The sequence below is a fragment of the Leucopleurus acutus genome, assembly GCF_964270905.1.
Source record: "Leucopleurus acutus genome assembly, chromosome: 20".
Lineage (NCBI taxonomy): Eukaryota > Metazoa > Chordata > Mammalia > Artiodactyla > Delphinidae > Leucopleurus > Leucopleurus acutus.
The window spans coordinates 44,051,710-44,070,258 of NC_139162.1; the positions used below are offsets into that span (position 1 = coordinate 44,051,710).

The window sequence follows — 18,549 nt, forward strand, 5'->3', positions numbered from 1 at the left end:
CTCTCAGTGTAGGGATCGTTGCTGGGTTTTGGCCACTACTCTGTTTTCACAGCCTGGCACATATTGAAGCTCAGTAATCATATCAGTCAGGACTTTTTCAGGGTAATAGCACCTAGACTCTCACTGGCTTAATTTGGAAAGAGAATTTATTGGTTCTTGTAAATGAAAATTTGAGAGTATTGGTTCAGGCATGGCTGGATCCAGGTAGTCAGGTGATGTTAAAGAAATAGATGTATCTCTGTCTCCTGGCTCTGCTTTTCTCCATGTTGACTTTGCTCTCAGGCAGAATCTCCCTGTACAAGGGGCAAAGTATCCCCAGCAGCTCAAGGTTATAACATTCTAGAAAAGAGAGCACTTCTTTCCTAATAGCTCAAAGTCCTGTGTTCATGACTCATGTTCCTGCTGTGAGTCACCTGCCCATTTCTGAGTCACTGTGATTGGCCAGGCCTGAGTCATGTGGTCATCCCTGAGGGTAGGAGGCTTTAGTCAGCTCCACTTGAACCACCTGACCAAAGGCGACGGGTGGGTGTAAGGGGGTGTCCCAGGGGTAAAACAGGGTGATGTTCACCAGAAAACAGACCAGATTCTCTTGTTCAGGCAGAAGGGAGAGTGGTAGCTAAGCGACTTTATGAGAGGCCAGGCGCTCTATAAATTTCTGCCCCTCTGCATATCGCCTTGGCTTAGACCCATGTTACAAGATGGCTGCTTAAGTTCCAGGAATCAGAGACATTTTTTTTTACATCTTTATTGGAGTATAATTGCTTTACAGTGTTGTGTTAGTTTCTGCTGTACAACAAAGTGAATCAGCTATATGTATACATATATCCCCATATCCCCTCCCTCTTGAGCCTCCCTCCCTCCCACCCTCCCTATCCCACCCCTCTAGGTCATCACAAAGCACTGAGCTGATCTCCCTGTGCTACGCAGCAGCTTCCCACTAGCCTTCCATTTTACATTTGGTAGCTTATATGTGTCAGTGCTACTCTCTCACTTTGTCCCAGCTTCCCCTTCCCCCACTGTGTCCTCAGAGACATGGTTGAAAGAGGACATTCCCTCCTGGAATCTCCTGTACAGAGGAAACTCTTTCCCAGAAGCCCCTGCAGGCTTCTCACAGGTCCCATTGGCCATGATTGCTCCAGCTGTGAGAGAGGCTGGGAACAGTGACCAGCACTGGGTGCTCTTAGTGAGGGTAGTGGGCTGCCAAGAAGGAGGAAACAGGCAGGGGCCAACTGGATGGCTGACTAGTAGGCAACAGCAGTGTGAGGATTCAGCCTTGGGAAACAATCAAATAGAGAGTAAGTTCATTCTCTTTGTCACCACCCACACATCCAATTCAGCGTCCTCTCCCAGGTGGCCACTTTGATGAGTTTGGTGTGAACCCTTATAGGCCTTTTCCTGAACATTAATATACACGTGTGCATATCCATAGGAAACATCTGTGTCCACAAATCGTATTATACTGCAGATATCATTCTGTATCTTTTTCTTCTCAAAACTATCTTACTGACCTGTAGGTTGGTGAATACAAAACAGAGGCCTCCCTCTTTTAACCAGAAGCATAACCAGTGATTTTGCTCTGGGTGGGCACTTGTGTGTTTTCTAACTTTACACTGTTGTGAATGAGGCTGTGCTGACCACTCCTTGGCCTCAGGCCGAGGACTGGCATTGCTAAATCCTGGGGTTAATACACTTTTTTTTTTTTAACATTTGTTTTATTTTTTTGGCTGTGCCATGTGGCATATGGGATTTTTATTCCCCAACCAGGGATTGAACCCATGCCTCCTGCATTGGGAGCACAGAGTCTTAACCACTGGACTGCCAGGGAAGTCGGATATACTTTTTATTTTAAAAGAGAACCCCAGCGGCCCTCCAAATCCAGTTACTGCCCCACCCAGCAGTCAGTGTTAAGCCCTCTGTTTCCCCACACTTTTGCCAACATTTGATAGTTTGAAGCATTTTAATTTTGGTCAGTCTTAGGGTAAAACATTATATCCCATTGTTTAAATTCGCACTTCCCTGACAGTTAGTGAGGTTGACCATCTTCGGATGTCTGTCGTTTCCTGTGTTGTCTCTGGAGAACTGCTGTTTATGTTACCCGTTGTCTCTTGGGTTGCTTATTCTCTTTGCATGCATTCCATGTGTCTCTCCAGATCCTCGGTGCCTGCTGACCAACGGCAAGCTGCCACTCTGGGCAAAGCGTCTGGTGAGTCTGCCCGGAGAGTGGGACGCCTAGGAGCGGACAAAGAAGGGGTGCCCTCCTCCATGTTCCTCATTCTTCTGGGAACACTTTTCCCCTCCACATGTCTCCTTTCCCTGGAGAACCCCTGTCATCCTTCCACTCTCTGCTTAGACAGTCCTTCTTTCATGCAACACATATTTACTGAGTGCCTACCCTGGGCTAGGCCTTGCTGTGGCCCTTAGATACAGCAATCAGCAGGGCAGATGAAATCTCTGCCTTCACAGGCTCATTCTCTACTTCGGGAGGAGGACAATAGCCACATTAAACAGGTAAATTATATAGTGTTTGGGGAATCAGTGCTATGGAGGACAAAAAAGTTGAGAAGGAAAATACAAAGTGTTGGGGGTGGTGACAATTTTAGGGTAAAAAGAAAAGGCTTCACTAGGAGGACTTCACGTATTTGAGCAGAATTAAAGCAAGTGAGAAATACAGATCCTGGGAAAGAATGTTCCAGGCAGAGAGACCAGTCTGCAAGGGTGAGGGCCGTGAGGCAGGATCATGCTTATTAGCATGTTCCAGGAAGTGCAGGGAGGCCCGATGCCTGGGTCGAGGGTGAATGAGGGCAGAATGGGGGAGAAGGGCTCGGAGAGGCAGTGGGGGCCAGGTGGTGAGGAACCATGTGGGCTTGCTGTGTCCCCTCAACACCCCTTATTGTCCTTCTCCACTTATTTCTTCCCCTGTAGCGCTGAGTGAGATGGACAGGAGGGAGAGCTCTGAGCCAAGGAAAGTCGTGTTCTAACTCAGGCGTTAACAGGTCCCTATGGCTGCCTGGGCAAAACAGACCTTGAGGGGCAAGCAGGGGGACCAGGGAGGAGACTGCTGTGATAATCCTGGCAGGAGAGGTTGGAGGCTGGACCTGAGGGGAGAAGTGGTTGGATTCTGGATGGATTTTGAAAGTGGAGCCAAACAACTGGATGTGAGAGAAAGAGAGGGACCAAGATGAAGGTAGGATTGAATGAGTGATCATTAATTAAGGGAGGGGCAGGCCAGGCGCTGGTGGGTTAGAAGTTGGCAGCAGAATCCTAAACCCCAGGTTGAAGGGTTTATTTCAGGGACAATGTCAGACCTCAAATCAAAGCCTAAATGTCAGCTCTTCAGGGAAATCCTCCCTGTTATCAGCCCCTGCACTGCTGACCAGGTCAGGCATGTGACTGTACTCTCTCAGGCCCCCAAGCTTTCCCTTATCAGTGCATATTACAATTGGAGTTACATCCAACAAATATTCACAGAACACTTACTCTGTACAGGTTCTATTGAGTCTTTTATATGTATTGTTTAATCCTCCTGGATGTACGGGCTTTTCATATCCCCTGTTATTTCACAGATAGGGAACTGAGGCCCAGAGAGGTTAAGTAACTTATCTGGGGTCAAGCTAGGAATTAGTGGAGGTGGGGTCGACCCTAGAAGGCTGGCTCCAGAGCCTAAGTTGTCAAGCACCCACCCTCCACTGTCTCTCAAGCAAGTCTTGGTAGGAGGCAGTGGTGGGCAGGACCAGGGTTAGGGTTAGGGACCGTGGAAGAGAAGTGGCCATATCTTGGATGTGTTTGGGTGGCAGAGTTGAAGAAATACAATGGGAAGTGTGAGGGACAGAATAAGAGGAATGAAGGAGAACCTCAAGGTTTGGGGCCTGAGCAGCTGCAAAGAATCACTGAGACAGGGAAGGCGTTAGGAGGAATAGGTTTAAGGGGAAGGTCAGTTGTTGTCTTCAACATGTTTGCTTTGAAAGATCACTAAACATCCATGTGGAGATGTGGAGCAGTTACATGTGCACTTACAAAGTTCAAGAACAAGGTTCAGGCTGGAAACAAATATCTGGAAGTTGTTTCTGATTGATGTTTAAAGCCACGAGCCTGGATGCAGGTCCATGCAGTGTCCCGGGCCCTCACTGGAGTTGGTGAGCACTTGGCTAGCTGCCTGACCATCCCCTGTCACCCTCAGCTAGGAGATGATGATGTGGCAGACAGCTCGGCCTTCCACGCCAAGCGCAGCTACCAGCCACATGGCCGCTGGGCGGAGCGGGCTGACCAGGAGCCTCTCAAGACCATCCTGGATGCCCGGGACCTGGATTGCTACTTTACCCCCATGAAGCCCGAGAGCCTAGAGGATTCTGTTCTAGATACAGTGGAGCCGCAGAGACTGGCGGGCCTGCTGAGCGAGGTATAGACTGCCTGCCCCAGCCCGGCCTACAGCCCCTGCACCATGACTGCCGGCGCAGGACCTGGGGCCTCAGTGCTCTCGTTCTAAAGATAAAGCTGACTGTCCCACTGCAGGGGTGCGAAAGGGTTACATGTGGTGGTAGAGGGCAGGAGGGTGAGCCTCGGACCTGGTGCACAGTGAAACTTCCCAGGGCAGACCAGAAAGCGGAAAGATGGGGTCGCTCGAGGGTTAAGAGCTTGGGCCCGAGGGCAGGCCTGTGCCTGAGTTGGGGGCATTTGAGCAGGTGGAGCCGTGGACCTACCCCTTCCCGGCTCTGTAACCTGCAGCAAGGCTTGATTCTCTGGGCTTTGATTTTCAACAATATGGTCATTTAAAAAAAAAAAGAGAGAGACTTCCCTGACGGTCCAGTGGTTAAGACTCCGTGCTCCCAATGCAGGGGGCCCGGGTTCGATCCCTGGTCATGCCGCAACTAAGAGCCTGCATGCTGCAACTACAGATCCTGCACGCGGCAACTAAGACCCGGCGCAGCCAAATAAATAAATAAATATTTTTTAAAAAGAAAGGTGACTGGGGCTTCCCTGGTGGCGCAGCGGTTGAGAGTCCGCCTGCCGATGCAGGGGACACGGGTTTGTGTCCCGGTCCGGGAGGATCCCACATGCCGTGGAGCGGCTGGGCCCTTGAGCCATGGCCGCTGAGCCTGCGCGTCCGGAGCCCGTGCTCCGCAATGGGAGAGGCCACAACAGTGAGAGGCCCGCGTACCGCAAAAATAAATAAATAAATAAAACCATTTAAAAAAAAAAAAACTGACTAAGAAAAGATTTCAGAAAAGGTCATTTTTAAAAATGGTCATAAAAAAAAAAGTGCACAGGGGGCTTTTACAGTAATCCAGTTCTAGAAACAGGGTCTGGGCCCTAAAAGGTGCTGAAGCAACTTTAGCTCTTATTCTATTATTTTTCAAACAAAATTCTTTTTTATTCTATTATATAAGTTTGCTTATGTGGCATAATATAAATAGTTATGTGCATAAATCATAAATATATAGTTTGATGAATTGCTACCTGTGTACACACCAATGTATCCACCACCCAAGTCAAAATATAGAGCATTTTCTACCTCTTGGAAGGGGATCTTGGAGGACCGCCTTGTGTCTCTTCCAATCAGTACCCCACTGAGGTAACCAGCATTCTTTTTTTTTTTTTTTTTGGCTGCATTGAGTCTTCGTTGCTGCACGCGGGCTTTCTCTAGATTCGGCGAGCGGGAGCTACTCCTCGTTGCGGTGCACAGGCTTCTCATTGCTGTGGATCGTCTTGTTACGGAGCACGGGCTCTAGGCGCGCGGGCTTCAGTAGTTGTGGCTCACGGCCTCTAAAGTGCAGGCTCAGTAGTTGTGGCACCCAGCTTAGTTGCTCCGCGGCATGGGGGATCTTCCCGGACCAGGGCTGTAACCCGTGTCCCCTGCATTGGCAGGCGGATTCTTAATCACTGAGCCACCAGGGAAGCCCTGGTAACCAGCATTCTGACCTCTTTCACCATGGATTGGTTTGCCTGTTCTTGAATTTCATATGAATAGACTCTTAGTGGGTTCGAGCCATACCTATTCCTTATCTGTAAAGGGGCTGATGATAATGCAGGGGCAGCACAGAGTGAGCTCATCATGGCCCCAGCCCAGGCCCTGGCTCACAGGGAGCATCCAGCAGTGAGGGCTGCCATCACTACCTACATCTTTACCGTTACCGTCGGTGTTGGCGGAACACCTAGCAGCTTGGGAGGGCCCTGGTTGCCACAGCTGCCTCTGATGTCTGTGCTGTCTTCCCCCCCAGTCAGAGAGTCCCCAGGACAATGGCTGTGGGCCTCCCTCCTTACCACCCCTACAGAGGGAGTCTTCTGAGGCCAGCGAGCTCATCATCTACCCCCTGGAGACAGAGGTGACAGTCACAGGGACAGACAGGTGGGTGTCTTTTGCACCAATGGGAACCTTAGTTGGAGAGAGGAAGCGTCAGCTGGTAGGTATACCGTGGAAGAACCACTCTCCCAGTGGGCCTGTGGGAGGGAGGCGGGCGGGGGGTGAAGCCCAGATGGTGCAGGAGCCCAGCCCTGCAGCTTCTGCTGCAGCCTGTCTTCCTGGCTCCAGGAGAAGGTGCAGGGGCCTCTGGAGGCGGCAGGAGAGGTGAGGCTGTACTCCCAGCAGGAGCAGGTGCAGATGTCTAGGCGTTCTGGGTGGGGGCCACTTGTTTACTAACCAGTACATTATCATTCCCTCACCCCACGCCCACGGGCACTGCAGCAAGTACTGTGCAGAAGAAGTAGAGAGGGCGCCAGGAGACCAGCAAGGTGACTCCTACCTCAGGGCCCCCTCCATTGACTCGAAGGACCAGAGGCCACCTGAGGGTGAGTGAGCACCAGGCAGTACACCCTGCAGTAGTCTGTTCATGTGGCCAGGTCCCTTTCTGGGCACTGATGGTGACCTTGACCAAGCCTTTCTGAAGCCCAGAGTCTGTCACAGAGACAGGCATGGTCCCTGCTATTGTCACTCTAGAATTCTGGAGCCCAACTTCCCACCAGTGGGAGCCCAGCTCTGCACCTTCCTCGAAGTGTAGCCTTGCTGGTCCATAAAAATAGGGGGCGGTCTTATCATCCCCTTTCTGCAGATGAGGAAACTGAAGCCCTGAGACCCAGAGCGCCTTACCTGACTCAGTCAGGGCCCAGCTTTGGACTCCTGACCCCTCCCACCCTGTTTTCCAGACTCAGGGGAGTCAGAGGCCGACTTGGAGTGCAGCTTTACCACCATCCATTCCTCCCCTCCACAGCCAGACCCAGACCCTCAGTTTGATGTGACGCCCCCTACACCAGGTAAGTAGGGGCCAGATGTGGGGAAGGGCAGTGTGTGGGCCTGGCCAGGGGCTGGTCACGATAGATAACCACTGGCCCAACATCAACCCTGCATTTGGTGGCCACTGAGCACCAGTTTCCTCCCCTGGAAGACAGACGCATTAGCCCTTCCTTCTCCACCTGGTGGCAACAGGGTGTGTGATGGGCAAGTCCAGCTTTCTCCATTGTTAAGTGGCCAGTGGCTTTTTCAGAGCATCTGCCATGATTCATGGTGTTGATGGTTCTCTCCTGCCCACTCCCTCTCCCAGACCCCCTTCTCCTCTCCCCAGGATGCCCAGGTACCACAGAAGAGTTGTCCCAGCCCGAGGTGCCAAGCATATCCAACGGCTCCCTGCCCCAGACCCCTGAGCAAGAGAAGTTCCTCCGCCACCACTTCGAGACACTTACTGACGCCCACCCTGAGGGTAGACCATGCCCCTCTCTGACCCGTGCCTGGGCAGCATCCAGGGCTGAGCTCAGTGTGGGCTTCTCTGGGGCTAGGCTTTCCCTGGCAGGACTGGCAAGGGTGGTGGGAGGGCGTGTGTTTTACTTGGGGGCCCAGCTGTATGGTTTCTCTGCCTGCTCCATTTGCTCCCAAAGTGTGTGTTGTCTATTGATGGGGGTTTCTGAGGATTGTCTGCTGGTCTGTGGGTCTGCCTGGGCCCAGGGCTGGCTGGCTGGAGGGATTCTGAGGGCGCCCTCGGCATCTTACCCTAGAGCCCTTCCACGGATCCCTGAGAGACCTGAAGGCCTCTGAGGCTGAGGACAACTTCTTCAATCCCCGGCTGAGCATCTCAGGCCAGTTCCTCTCCCGCCTCCAGAAGACATCCAGGTGGGAGCTGGTGAACTAGTGAACCCCATCCCGCCTTCCAGCTCTCTGTCTCTCCGCGGGAAGGGGCTGTGTGCCCTCAGGTGCCCCCAAGGCAGCCACAACCACCTGTTTTCCCCCCTACAGGTTCACCCACACCTTCCCTTCCCGGCTGCCCCTGCACCTCGTGAAATCCCCAAAGGTCAAACTCATGGATCTCAGGGGGAGCCCGCCCAGAGCAGAGCCCCTGAGAGCAGGTACTGGCTACACCTGCCCAGGCAGGACCAATGTGAGTACTGGGGCCGCTTCCCTCGAGACATAGGGCTGGGAGCCTGGTGGCCTTATCCTCACCTCAAGGCTATGCTTGCAGGTCATCTCTGGGGGAAAGGCTGAGGAGCCCCTCGAGACCCTGGAAGCCTGGTCCCCACTGAGTGAGTGTCCCCACCCCCAGGTGAAAAGCCCTAGCCTTCTCAGCAAATGGCCCTGGGTGCCTAGCTGAGCCATGGTGGGGATGGACAGGATCCACTCAGACCCTGCAGCCACCCTGGCTGGGGCTCCCTGTCCATCAGCTCTGAGCTGGGGTGTGAGAGTAAGCTGCCTCTTCCTTTCTAGCCCCCTGCCTCACAGGCCTGGCGCCCGGCATCCTGCCCTCCTCTGTGCCGCCCACAGACAAGAAGCCTCCGACACCCACAGCTCTACCCACTCCAGGCCTGGCTCAGGGTTTCCACACCCCCGCCGCCCGCTCCTGCATGGAGGCCACTGCCAGTTCCTGTGCCAGGATACCACACAGCATTTCCATTGAGGACAGTGAGGGCCCTGTCCTGGCTGAGCTGGCCAGGCCTCTGTGCAGGTCCTCGTCCCTGGGGGAGCTGGCCTCCCTGGGCCAGGAGCTCCAAGTCATTACCACCACAGTGACACCCAGTTCTGACAGTGAGGGCCAAGAAGCTGCCCTGCCCTCCCGGGGCAACCATGAGGCCCGCGCCAGCCTGAAACTCACCCTGCCAAGCATCTGTGACAGGCTCGTGTTGCCCCCACCCCAACTGGAGCCTCCCACCACGTGTGTCTGGTCCCAGGAGCCTGTGGCCATCCAGCCCAATGTCATGGTCACAACAGCCAGCTTCCTGGCCCCCAGCCCTGTGGATGGGAGTGCCCCAAGACTCCACAACGCCACCTTTCTCCCAAGGTTCCTGGCCACCGAGTCCCTCAATACCCCTTCCCATCCCAACAGCCCCCCACTTCCAGAGGCCAGGCCTGGGGTCCCTGGCAGCATCACCTCCCTCCTGGAGCCCACCCCTGGTGAGTACCATCCTTGGGACAAGGGATTGTCCCCTAAGCTCATCCCATGTAACAGCTGGCTCAGCTCCAAAGGTGGGCACTTGACCTGGCCACAGGCGCTGTGCCACTCATTCATTCATTGCCTTACATATTTAGTGAGTACCTCGTTTGTGCTGGGCTTTGTTCTGGGCCCTGGGGACGTGGGACCTGGTGGTAAACAAAACTACAGAGAATTGACACCTTAACTGGGGGAGACGCCCAGACTAAATCTAATAAGGAAAGTGTTCAGTGTATCACAAAGCGATGTGTGCTGAGAAAAAGAGAAAGAAAGGGTTTAGGGAGTGACAGGTGGGAGCAGTGGTTAGTTTTAAACAGGATAATGAGAAAAGGCTTCAGGGAGAAGGTGGCATTTGAGCAGAGACCTGCAGAAGGGGTGGGAAGGTAGCCTTGGGGACTGAGGGAAGCATCCCAGGCAGAGGGACAACAATTGTGGTCGGCCCAGCAACACTGGCCTCTTTAGACCAGCTAAAAAGTAGAAGTGTCTTTCTCATTTCGTCCCCTCCACCCCCAGATGCGCTCAGTCCAGTCCAGGGCTGCCCTGGACACTGCGGGGAACCGAGGGGGCCAGCCAGGGTACTGTCCCCAGATCCCCTTGAGTTGAGCAATGTGGGGACCGTCGTGCACAGACTGCAGACTACCTTCCAAGAAGCCCTGGACCTTTACCACCTGGTGAGCCAAGCCCCAGGGTCAGGGGAAAGGACTGAGGGGCTCCCTGGCACTGCCTGGCCCAGGTGGCCCCTAACAAGACGGGCGCCCCTTGCAGATGGTCTCCAGTGACGAGGTGGGCGCCGAGCAGCGGCAGGCACGGACTGAGCTGGCCTCCACTTTCCTTTGGATCCACAGCCAGTTAGAGGCCAGCGACTGGCTGGTTGGGACCGATGTGGCCCCAGCCCAGGCCCTGCCCAACCCAGGCCCCCCCTCCCCACCTACACTGTGCCCCCTGGCCAGCCCAGACTTGCGTGCCCTGCTGGAACACTACTCAGAGCTGCTGGTGCAGGCCGTGCGGAGGAAGGCACGGGGGGACTGAGAGCCAGCAGCCCCCTCCACCGCAGCCCTGCTGCTTCTGAAGAAATAGTTACTTTACGCAAATAAACTGACAGCTTGGAGGAGTGGTTCCTGGTGCCTGTTCTGGCGCATCCACAAAGCCCCCTTCAGATGGATGCAGGGAGAGAGGGTAGAGAGCCCAGGGAACTCACAGATGCCCCAGTGCCAGGCCCTGTTCCAGGACTCTGTCGTGGGCAACACAGGACTGTTGGGGAGCTGGAATAATGATGACCCCAGCACCTGGCTCCCACGTCACCTGTCCCCAGCCCACTGAGCTGCTGTGGAGTCACGTGTGGTCCTTGCCCAGTGGGGCCCAGCTGTACTCTAGGGAGGGGCCAGCCCTTCTTCTCTGCCCCCTACTGATGCGCAAGAACCCACTGGAGCCTCTGTGATCACCATGTCCCAGACCCTGGCCACCAGTTCACATACTGCCACAACACTGGCTCACGGCCCCTGGGCCAGTCCCATGCTGGATCCTGTGAGCTTCAGGCTTTTGTTCCCATTTGCAGCAGGGTAAAGTGAGGAAGGACAAATCCAGGGAGCATACCTAGGCCACCCAGCAGCTGGGACCAGTAATTTCTTCCCCAGCAAGACTGTGTCCAGCTTCAACATCCCATGAGCTCCCAGCACTGGTACCAGCTTCCCTAGGCAGCAGGCATCTAGCCATGTGGCATGTCTGCTAAGAAGGACACTCTTGTGACAACAAAAGCCCTCACTGTCCCAAGTCTGTAAAAAGGAAGCCGGCAGGAGCAGAACCCTCCTAGAGCACAGTCGTACTGTGCAGCCTGCTTGGCCTGAACCCCCACTTGCCTGTGAGTTCCTCACTGCTCTGTTTGGTGATCACGGCCCACCAGAAACAGGCTCAGAGAGATCCAGTGCCTTGCCTCGGGTCCCATAGAGTTGAGAGTCAAATGAGGCTTGCCTGGTGGCAGAGCCAGACTCTTTAACATGAGGACGTGGCTCTCTGTTGGCCCTGTAAACACTGAACCAATCATGCAGTTGTTGAAAAAAATCCTACCAGCCCCGAGGAATTGCTGGTCCCAGCTGCTGTCACTGCTCTACACGGTAGGGGTGGATCAAGGAACAGGACAAGCAAAGCATCTGCCCTCGTGGCATTCACCTTCTAGAAAGCGAAACACGACAGAAATTAAAATAACTGTCTAACTGTAGGTAAACTGAGGGCATTCCCTGTGCTGGTTACAGGACTTTCTTAGGTGATGTTGGAGCTGAGGCTTGATAGAGGGCACAGGCCGTGTGGACACTCAGGCAAGTATCCAGGCAGACAAAGGCCAGTGCAAAGGCCCCATGGCAAGCTCAGACGCACATGAAAGGAATAGCAGTGAAGCCAGGAGGCTGGAATGGAGTGAGCTCAGGGCGAGGGTAGGAGAGGAGGTGGGAGGAAGAATGGGTCCCACTGGGCAGGGCCTTGTTGCTTCATGACATTTAAGTCCAAGACACATTCACAATACAGTTTTTTTCCCCTAAATAAAATGCCTGATCTTGGTGTTTGGGAAGATGCCCAGTATTGTTTATTTCTCAAGGCTCCCTCTCCCTGCCCCGGCCCACTGGCCACCCCTGCAGACTGGAGACCCACTTGACCTGCCCCTGCCTGCCTCGGCCACAGGTGCCTAAGATCTCTGAGGTGTTTGGTTTCCAGGACCCTGGACACCCAGGGGACCACCTTGAGCCTCGGTCCCTCATTGATTTTACCCCTCCTCCCACTCTGTATCATAGTTAACTCTTCAACTCCAGGTAGCAAACACCTGGCTTAAGGGGCCCCAAGCTAAAGGGACATTTGTTACTCTTGATTCTGTTCCTGCTGTATTTCACCCTCTGTGAGTCTGAGTTTCACTCTCCAGCTTAGGCCCTCATGGTGGCAACATGGCTGCCATAGCTCCCAGCAGTACACCTTCACCCAACCAGGAGCAAAGACACAAAGCAGGGCAGCCACCAGGATAGTGGGGAAAAAGTGCAAAGCCTTCTTAGATGCCTCCGCTTTCAGAGCAGTTGCAGGCAACAGGATTGGAGATGCCTTTAATTTGCTTGGACCAGCCACCTCCCCTGTCCTGGGCCTGTTACTGTTGCAACAAAATTGGGTTCTCTCAGCACAAAAGGAAGGTGGGCTGGTAGGATCCAGTGTGTCTGCCAGTCTCCACCTCGTAATGCCAAGCTCTTCAGCCCTGGAAGGACCAGACTTTCCTCAGACAAACCGACTGGTTAAGAAACCACAGCTGATGAATGTGTGTGCATGCGACAGTGCGCCAGCAGCAATAGGACAGCATGCTCACGTGGGATATTTGAAAGAGAGCTTAGCAGAGGGATCATTTGCAGAGAAGTGGACAGGGAACAGGGAAACCTCAGGGCCAGTGCATGACCCTAGACTGGTAACAGAGGAGAGGTGTTACTCCCCACACAAGGCACAAGGGAGCAAAGTGGAACCCAGAAGAGCAAATCCTGGAGACAGCTGCCCTGAGGGGAGTTGTGTTCCTGGCAACCCCACAGGGAGGGAGTTGGGGGAACCCCTCCCCCATCTTCTGCCAGGCTCCCCATTGTCTAAACCCCACTGGAAGCCAGAGGGCCCAGGAGCCCAAATGATACTGACCACCCAGGTCAGCTTCCCAGGACATAGAGCAGGACAGAAAAGGGACCTGGGGGCAAGTAAAGATAGCCGGCCCCAGGGTTTTTCCCTAATGTGTTTTCAGCAAGAACTCAGGAACCAGTTGTCCCAAGAGATGTGGTGTTGGGCATGGAGAACTGGGCACCTGAGACAAACAAAATGGCTCCCATAACCTGCTCACTGGCTTGTTCTTCAGTGCATCTGGCCCCAGTGCATCTGGCCCTGCGTCGGTCAGGTCCTAGATACTGGGCTGCCGACCCAGGCCAGGCACACCAGTCACAGCTGCGTTAAGTCCAACAATTGGGAGATGGAGACACTTAAAATCCCACTTTACAGGGACATCCCTGGCAGTCCAGAGGTTGAGACACCACCCTTCCACTGCAGGGCGCACAGGTTCGATCCCTGGTCAGGGAACTAAGATCTCGCAAGCCGTGCAGTGAAGCCAAAAAAAAAACCCCATTTTACATGGGCTGATTGAAACTCAGATGCTTGCCTAGCCACCCCACCCTTCAAGACTTTTGAACAACCCGCATTTATATGTCTGCTGCATGCCAGATCCTCTCCCTGGGTGATCTACATGGATTTTCAACACAAACCATTGATAGGAAGACTCAGTCCCATTTCCAGATGAAGAAACAGGCTCAGCAAGACAAGATGTGACTTGCCCCAGGTCCTGCAGAGAGAAAGTGGCAAAGCTCTGGGCCAGCAGGCTTCCAGCGCTTCCTCTGTTGCTTCCGCAAATGAATTTAGCTGGACTGACTCTCAGGGAATGTGAAGAAATGAATAAGTATTGCTTCTTGCACCATCAAGCCTTTTATAGACTGTTCCTCTGCCTGGGAAACTCCTTGTTTACCAGAAACCTCTTCTTCCTTCAAGGCTCACACCTAGGAAGTCATCCCTGAACCTTTAGACTGGATCAGGAGACTCTTCTGGGTCCCCTGAGCCCCCTGGTTTTTCCCCATTGAAGCTTGGGTCACTCTGCCTGTGCTTCCCCCATCACAGCCTTGGTCATTCTGGACTGTCACTGGTGTGTCTCCCCCATGGACCTTTATGTCATTTTCAGTGCTGAGCTAGGCCAGGCCTATAGTTGGAGATCAGAAAATCGTTGGGTGAATAAGTGAAAGTAACTGCATGGGGAATATTCAAAATCCTTAACCCCTGGCTAAGAAGCCAATGACCAATCTAGAACGGAGCCTGGCCAGAGTGCTGGGGTAAGGGTCCTGGGAGCCCCTGGCTGTCAGGTGACCCTTATAGTTCCTGGACCGTAGGAGAGTGAGGGAGTTACTAGGAGCTGCACTAGTAACAAGCCAGTATTGTGATACCCCATACACTTGAACAGTGCTTCCGGCTGAACGTCAGCTCTGGGCATCTGCGGATCAGAGAGGTAGAGTTTCCTGCCTGAAGATGCACAGGCTGGATCCTCACTTTGACCTTACCAATTGGACCCTGCTGTCTCTCCACCCTCTGGAGCAAGCAATCAGTCACCCCCTCCTCTGCTTCCTCAGACGGCTGCTGTGATTTGAATAACCAAGCAGGCTGTTGGATGTCCGGTAGTGACTGATTTGCTTGGCAAACAGACCCTCAGGTCTGCTGGTAATATGGAAAAACACTCAGCCCCACTGGGGTCTCTGTTTCCTCTCTCCACCCCCAAGGGCTGCTTAGGTTCCAGTCTTGCCCTTGCTTGACCTCCCTGGGGGCCCTAGTGCTCGTCTTCCCCTGGAGGCTGGAGAGTACCCTCAGGAACCTGGCAGAGGAGAAGGCGGAGGAATGGCAGGGCCCAAGGCAGAGGTAACTGGAGCCAGCTAAGTCTGCCCCCTGGGCCTGTCACAAAATTTGCATGGAGAGAATGAGACCTCTCTGTGACTTCCCCCTCCCTTCCCACCTGGAATAGTTCTCCTGGGCCTGAGGTCTGACAGCAGGTGGAGGAAGCAGCCCTGTGTGGGGGGGGAGCTGTTCCCGGTGGTGATGCCCCGTGCCTTGCCCCGTGCCTTCCTGGTCAGGAGTCGGCGTCCACATGCCTATGTCCCAGGTGGGCCCCCCACTGGGCCTAGAGGTGAGGGGCAGGGGAGACACAAAGCATCACCATCTGGCTTCTCTCCTCAGACTGCAGCAGCCTGGGGGGGCCACTGGCACACCAGTCTTCTGGCCTCCGGGACTCTTGGGCAGCGGTGAGTCTGCAGCTGGCCCACAAGACCCTGCTCAGTTTCACCCCTGCCCGCTCTCGGCCTCCAGAGAACCTGCCTGCCCCTTACCCCCTCGTGCCACTCCAGCCTCGGGACCTTTCCACCCACTGTCCTCTCTGCTGGAAATGCCTTTTCTTTTTTAGTAGTGGGCTCACTGTTAGCCCTCACCCCAAGTACCCTTTCCCCAGGGTGGGCAGCCACAGCCCCTGCCCCCAGGGAGTCCCTGCCCAGTGGGGCAGAAGAACAGGATTCAAACCAATAATGGATGGTGGTTTGCATTATGTCAGAGAATCAGACAAGGTGACAGCTGGATGGGGGATGGGGGAGGAGCTTTGGGGTCTCTCAGAAGGGATACTCAGCTGTGCGTGCACTGGAAGAAGGAAAGCCTTAGGCGGGATGTAAATGTGCTTGAGGTTATTTCAGTTTTTATTGGGAGCCAGGACTGTCCTAGGCAATGGGTGTTGAGGAGTAAGACAAAAACTCATTCCTTCCTGAAGCTTAAAATCTGGTGGGAGCTGCAGGTATAGATAATAAAATTAGGGAAAAAAATATTATGTTGGAAGATGGTATGTACTATGGAGAAATAGAAAACAAAGGGCGATGGGGGGCAGGGTGGTCAGCGAAGGCCTTGGGGAGAGGGTGGCATAAGCACGCACAAACTGCAGTCTCCAGCCTTCCCAGACCTCCTTGGTTCCCAGTTCTAGGTGCTCCATTTGGTCCAGTGGAGGGGTGGGGTGGGGTCCTAACTCCCATGTCCCTCCCACAGCCCTCCCAGGGCACACTGACTGCCACTCCTAGGGGCCCTGGGATGCTTGGCTGGCCCCTCTGCCCCAAGGCTTCCCGTTGCAGTGCATGCTGACCCGGCACCTCAAGTGACACAGCCCTGCCCACCACCACGTGTGCCACTGCTGTGGCAAGGGCTTTCACGACGCCTTTGACCTCAAGCGGCACATGAGGACTCACACGGGTAAGCGGCGGCAGGGACTGACTGGGAGGCGCTGCTGGGGGGGGATGGAACGAAATGGAGAGAGGTGCATGAGATGTGGAGTTTCCGTGCACTTGAGTTCTGTGCACAAGTGGGGCATGTGTTAGTGGGGCAGAGACTCAGCCTTCAGGAGGCTGGGAATACCATGCACCTCAGCTCCCAGCCAGTGGGTGTTGGGGTGGTGCCAAGGTGGGGGCCTGCTGAGGGATACAAAGAGAAAACAGGTACTGGTTACAGGATTCAGGTCCCATATTGAAGGGTGCAAGGGAAATCCTCCCTCCTTCTCCTCCAGGGGAAGGAACATCCTGGTGAGGAGGGTGGGGACACACAGCTCCCACGTTTGCACAGGGTGGAGGTAGAGGATGGTGGGAAGCAGGCCGAGGTCTGGCGAACTTGGAGTAGGAAAGGGGGAATGCTCACGGAGGGTGAGGTCGGAGGGTGCTGGTCTGGGGGCCATTGCCCTGTCTGTCCTCTCTCCCTCTGGCCCACCTGCGCAGGGATCCGGCCATTCCGCTGCGGAGCTTGCGGGAAAGCACTCACGCAGCGCTGCTCACTTGAAGTGCATCTTGCCAAGGGACACGGACAGCTGGCCAGCTACACTTATCGTGAGCGCCGTGAGAAGTTACATGTGTGTGAGGACTGAGGCTTCACCAGCTCGAGGCCTGACGCCTACGCGCAGCACCGCACCCTGCACCACGCTGCTTGAGACTGGGAACCCTGTGTCCAACCCATGAGAGGGAAATAAACAGAGGAAAGGCACGCATAGAACACAGCATTTATTACACAAGGGGGAGAGTGGTTCACTCGGTCCAGCGGTGGCCGCAGTGTGGGGCTGTGCACACGTAATACAAGCGCATGGCATCCTGGCAGAAAGGATGTACGGTTAGGAAGGGTCTGGATCCACAGGGCTGGGTACAACACGAACCTCCATCCAGAGAAGCCTCACCCCAAAAGAACAGACTAGGGGGCTTTCCCCACTACTAAAGGTCCAGCTCGAGATGCCTGGAAGGGCAGGATCTCCCCAATATTGGTATCCCCACCCCTGGGAAGGACCAGGCCCAGGTCACTCCTAAAGCCTTGCTCTCACCACTCACCTCGGCCCGGGCACTGTGTGACTGGAAGAACACCGCCTCCTTGTGGCCGCACCTGAGGGGACAGTCAGCCACTCAGAGCCTGCCATACCCTTCCCTCCTCCCTTCTCCGTCCGGTGAGGATGAGCCACCTTCCCTCCCCAATACCAGCTGCGCGCTCACTTTTGGCAAGGGTGGTCTTCGGTCCGCGGCAACGTGGGGTCCTGGGACACGTCAGCGATGATCTGGGTCAGTTCGCTGAGGGAATAAAGGGTGAATAAGTATGCTTAGACCGGGCCTCCCAAGCCAACAACCCCGTCTCCGAGCTCGGGCCCTGCCACTCACTCCACTTCGTGCGTGATTTTGTTGACGTAGATGCAGCTGTTGTCGGCTTCCTGCTGGTAATCACAGTTCCGGCACTGCGAGAGGGCGAGAGTGGCGGGAAGGGGGTCACAGAGAGATCCCCGATGGGACTGGGAGGGCATGGCCTTCCCCCGAGGGGATGACTAGGGGATGGAGTCTTGAGGTTGGGATCATTGGGTGCAATCGAGAATCACCTCGCGGATGGGCAAGACGAGAAAGTCGGGTTCACTAGGGGGACAGTTGGGAGGGTAGACCAGGATAGGGCGGCACTGGGAGTAGGGCCGGGCCACGTTGGGAACCTGTGGGCCGGTCACGGAACACCGGGGCGCCCGGCTGGCTCGCGCTCACCGCGTACAGCAGAATGCGGTTCTCCTTGTCCTCCTTGGGGTAAAGCATGTTGTTACTGTGGGGAGGGGGGAGGTCTGAGGTCAGTACTGGGGCCACTACTTGCTCCCCTTCCACAGTGCTGGCCGGGTCTCACCATTCCTGGCAGAATCGAATACCCACGAAGCCCGGCTCGTAGGTCCCATCGGGTTCCATGGCGACTCACTGCCCGCCTAGCCTTCAGCGCTTGCTCAGCCGCGCGACAGGTCGCGGGAAGGGTCAGATCTCTTAGCTTCGCCAAAAAAGGGGAGGAGCTGCGCACATGTAATGGCTCCCAGTGGCTTTGTGCTGGCTGATCTGAGCTGAGGTTTGATTAATTACTTGCTTCAATCTTTTGATATCCTAGAATATGGCTTCCAACTTCTGGGCCTTTCTTCCCCAGTTTACAGAATAGTGTGGTACGAGAACCGGGAAAAATGATGCGTCACGTAACCCTCAAAGTGCTGAGTGTAAATGGAGAGGCCTTGGCTCTTTGCAGGTTGAAGGCCAGTGCACAT

The 18,549-nt window shown here is 54.7% G+C and overlaps 3 protein-coding genes across 7 annotated transcripts in view; 2 read left to right on the plus strand and 1 right to left on the minus strand.

Annotated features, from left to right (window-relative positions):
- WDR62 (WD repeat domain 62) overlaps nucleotides 1-10,433 on the plus strand; it is a gene marked incomplete at its 3' end in the record, with an annotated part of 45,522 nt that extends 35,089 nt beyond the window's left edge. For 3 of the 5 annotated variants that reach the window (XM_082863253.1, XM_082863255.1, XM_082863257.1), the window contains 12 exons: nucleotides 2,151-2,203; nucleotides 4,178-4,396; nucleotides 6,216-6,343; nucleotides 6,680-6,783; nucleotides 7,138-7,245; nucleotides 7,554-7,688; nucleotides 7,981-8,095; nucleotides 8,219-8,360; nucleotides 8,442-8,502; nucleotides 8,684-9,367; nucleotides 9,918-10,075; nucleotides 10,170-10,433. In XM_082863253.1, the coding sequence (XP_082719379.1) occupies nucleotides 2,151-2,203; nucleotides 4,178-4,396; nucleotides 6,216-6,343; nucleotides 6,680-6,783; nucleotides 7,138-7,245; nucleotides 7,554-7,688; nucleotides 7,981-8,095; nucleotides 8,219-8,360; nucleotides 8,442-8,502; nucleotides 8,684-9,367; nucleotides 9,918-10,075; nucleotides 10,170-10,433 (2,171 nt within the window). Of the gene's footprint in view, nucleotides 1-2,150; nucleotides 2,204-4,177; nucleotides 4,397-6,215; nucleotides 6,344-6,679; nucleotides 6,784-7,137; nucleotides 7,246-7,553; nucleotides 7,713-7,980; nucleotides 8,096-8,218; nucleotides 8,361-8,441; nucleotides 8,503-8,683; nucleotides 9,368-9,917; nucleotides 10,076-10,169 lie in introns of all 5 variants that reach the window. The other 2 variants (XM_082863254.1, XM_082863256.1) reach the window with 2 other exon arrangements.
- Nucleotides 10,434-15,032: 4,599 nt separating this feature from the next.
- Nucleotides 15,033-16,969, plus strand: OVOL3 (ovo like zinc finger 3; the record flags this gene model as incomplete). Its single annotated transcript, XM_082861888.1, is given in 8 exon segments — nucleotides 15,033-15,096; nucleotides 15,171-15,235; nucleotides 16,017-16,083; nucleotides 16,086-16,123; nucleotides 16,127-16,217; nucleotides 16,733-16,875; nucleotides 16,879-16,929; nucleotides 16,931-16,969. Coding segments are annotated over 8 exon segments (558 nt in total).
- A 27-nt stretch (nucleotides 16,970-16,996) lies between these two features.
- On the minus strand, nucleotides 16,997-18,388 carry POLR2I (RNA polymerase II subunit I). The gene is made up of 6 exons (XM_082862182.1): nucleotides 18,150-18,388; nucleotides 18,017-18,071; nucleotides 17,651-17,724; nucleotides 17,489-17,563; nucleotides 17,330-17,381; nucleotides 16,997-17,098 (listed from the first exon to the last, which is right to left on the minus strand). Exons 1-6 carry the CDS (start codon nucleotides 18,206-18,208, stop codon nucleotides 17,036-17,038), a joined length of 378 nt encoding a protein of 125 aa, XP_082718308.1. The 5' UTR covers nucleotides 18,209-18,388; the 3' UTR covers nucleotides 16,997-17,035.
- Nucleotides 18,389-18,549: the final 161 nt, after the last annotated feature.

Coding starts and splice junctions, on each gene's coding strand:
- POLR2I (XM_082862182.1), bottom strand. CDS start 18,208: ATGGAACCCGATGGGACCTACGAGCCGGGCTTCGTGGGTATTCGATTC. Junction 17,564..17,650: donor AAAATCACGCACGAAGTGGA/GTGAGTGGCAGG, acceptor TTATTCCCTCAG/CGAACTGACCCAGATCATCG. Junction 17,099..17,329: donor CACACAGTGCCCGGGCCGAG/GTGAGTGGTGAG, acceptor CCTTTCTGCCAG/GATGCCATGCGCTTGTATTA.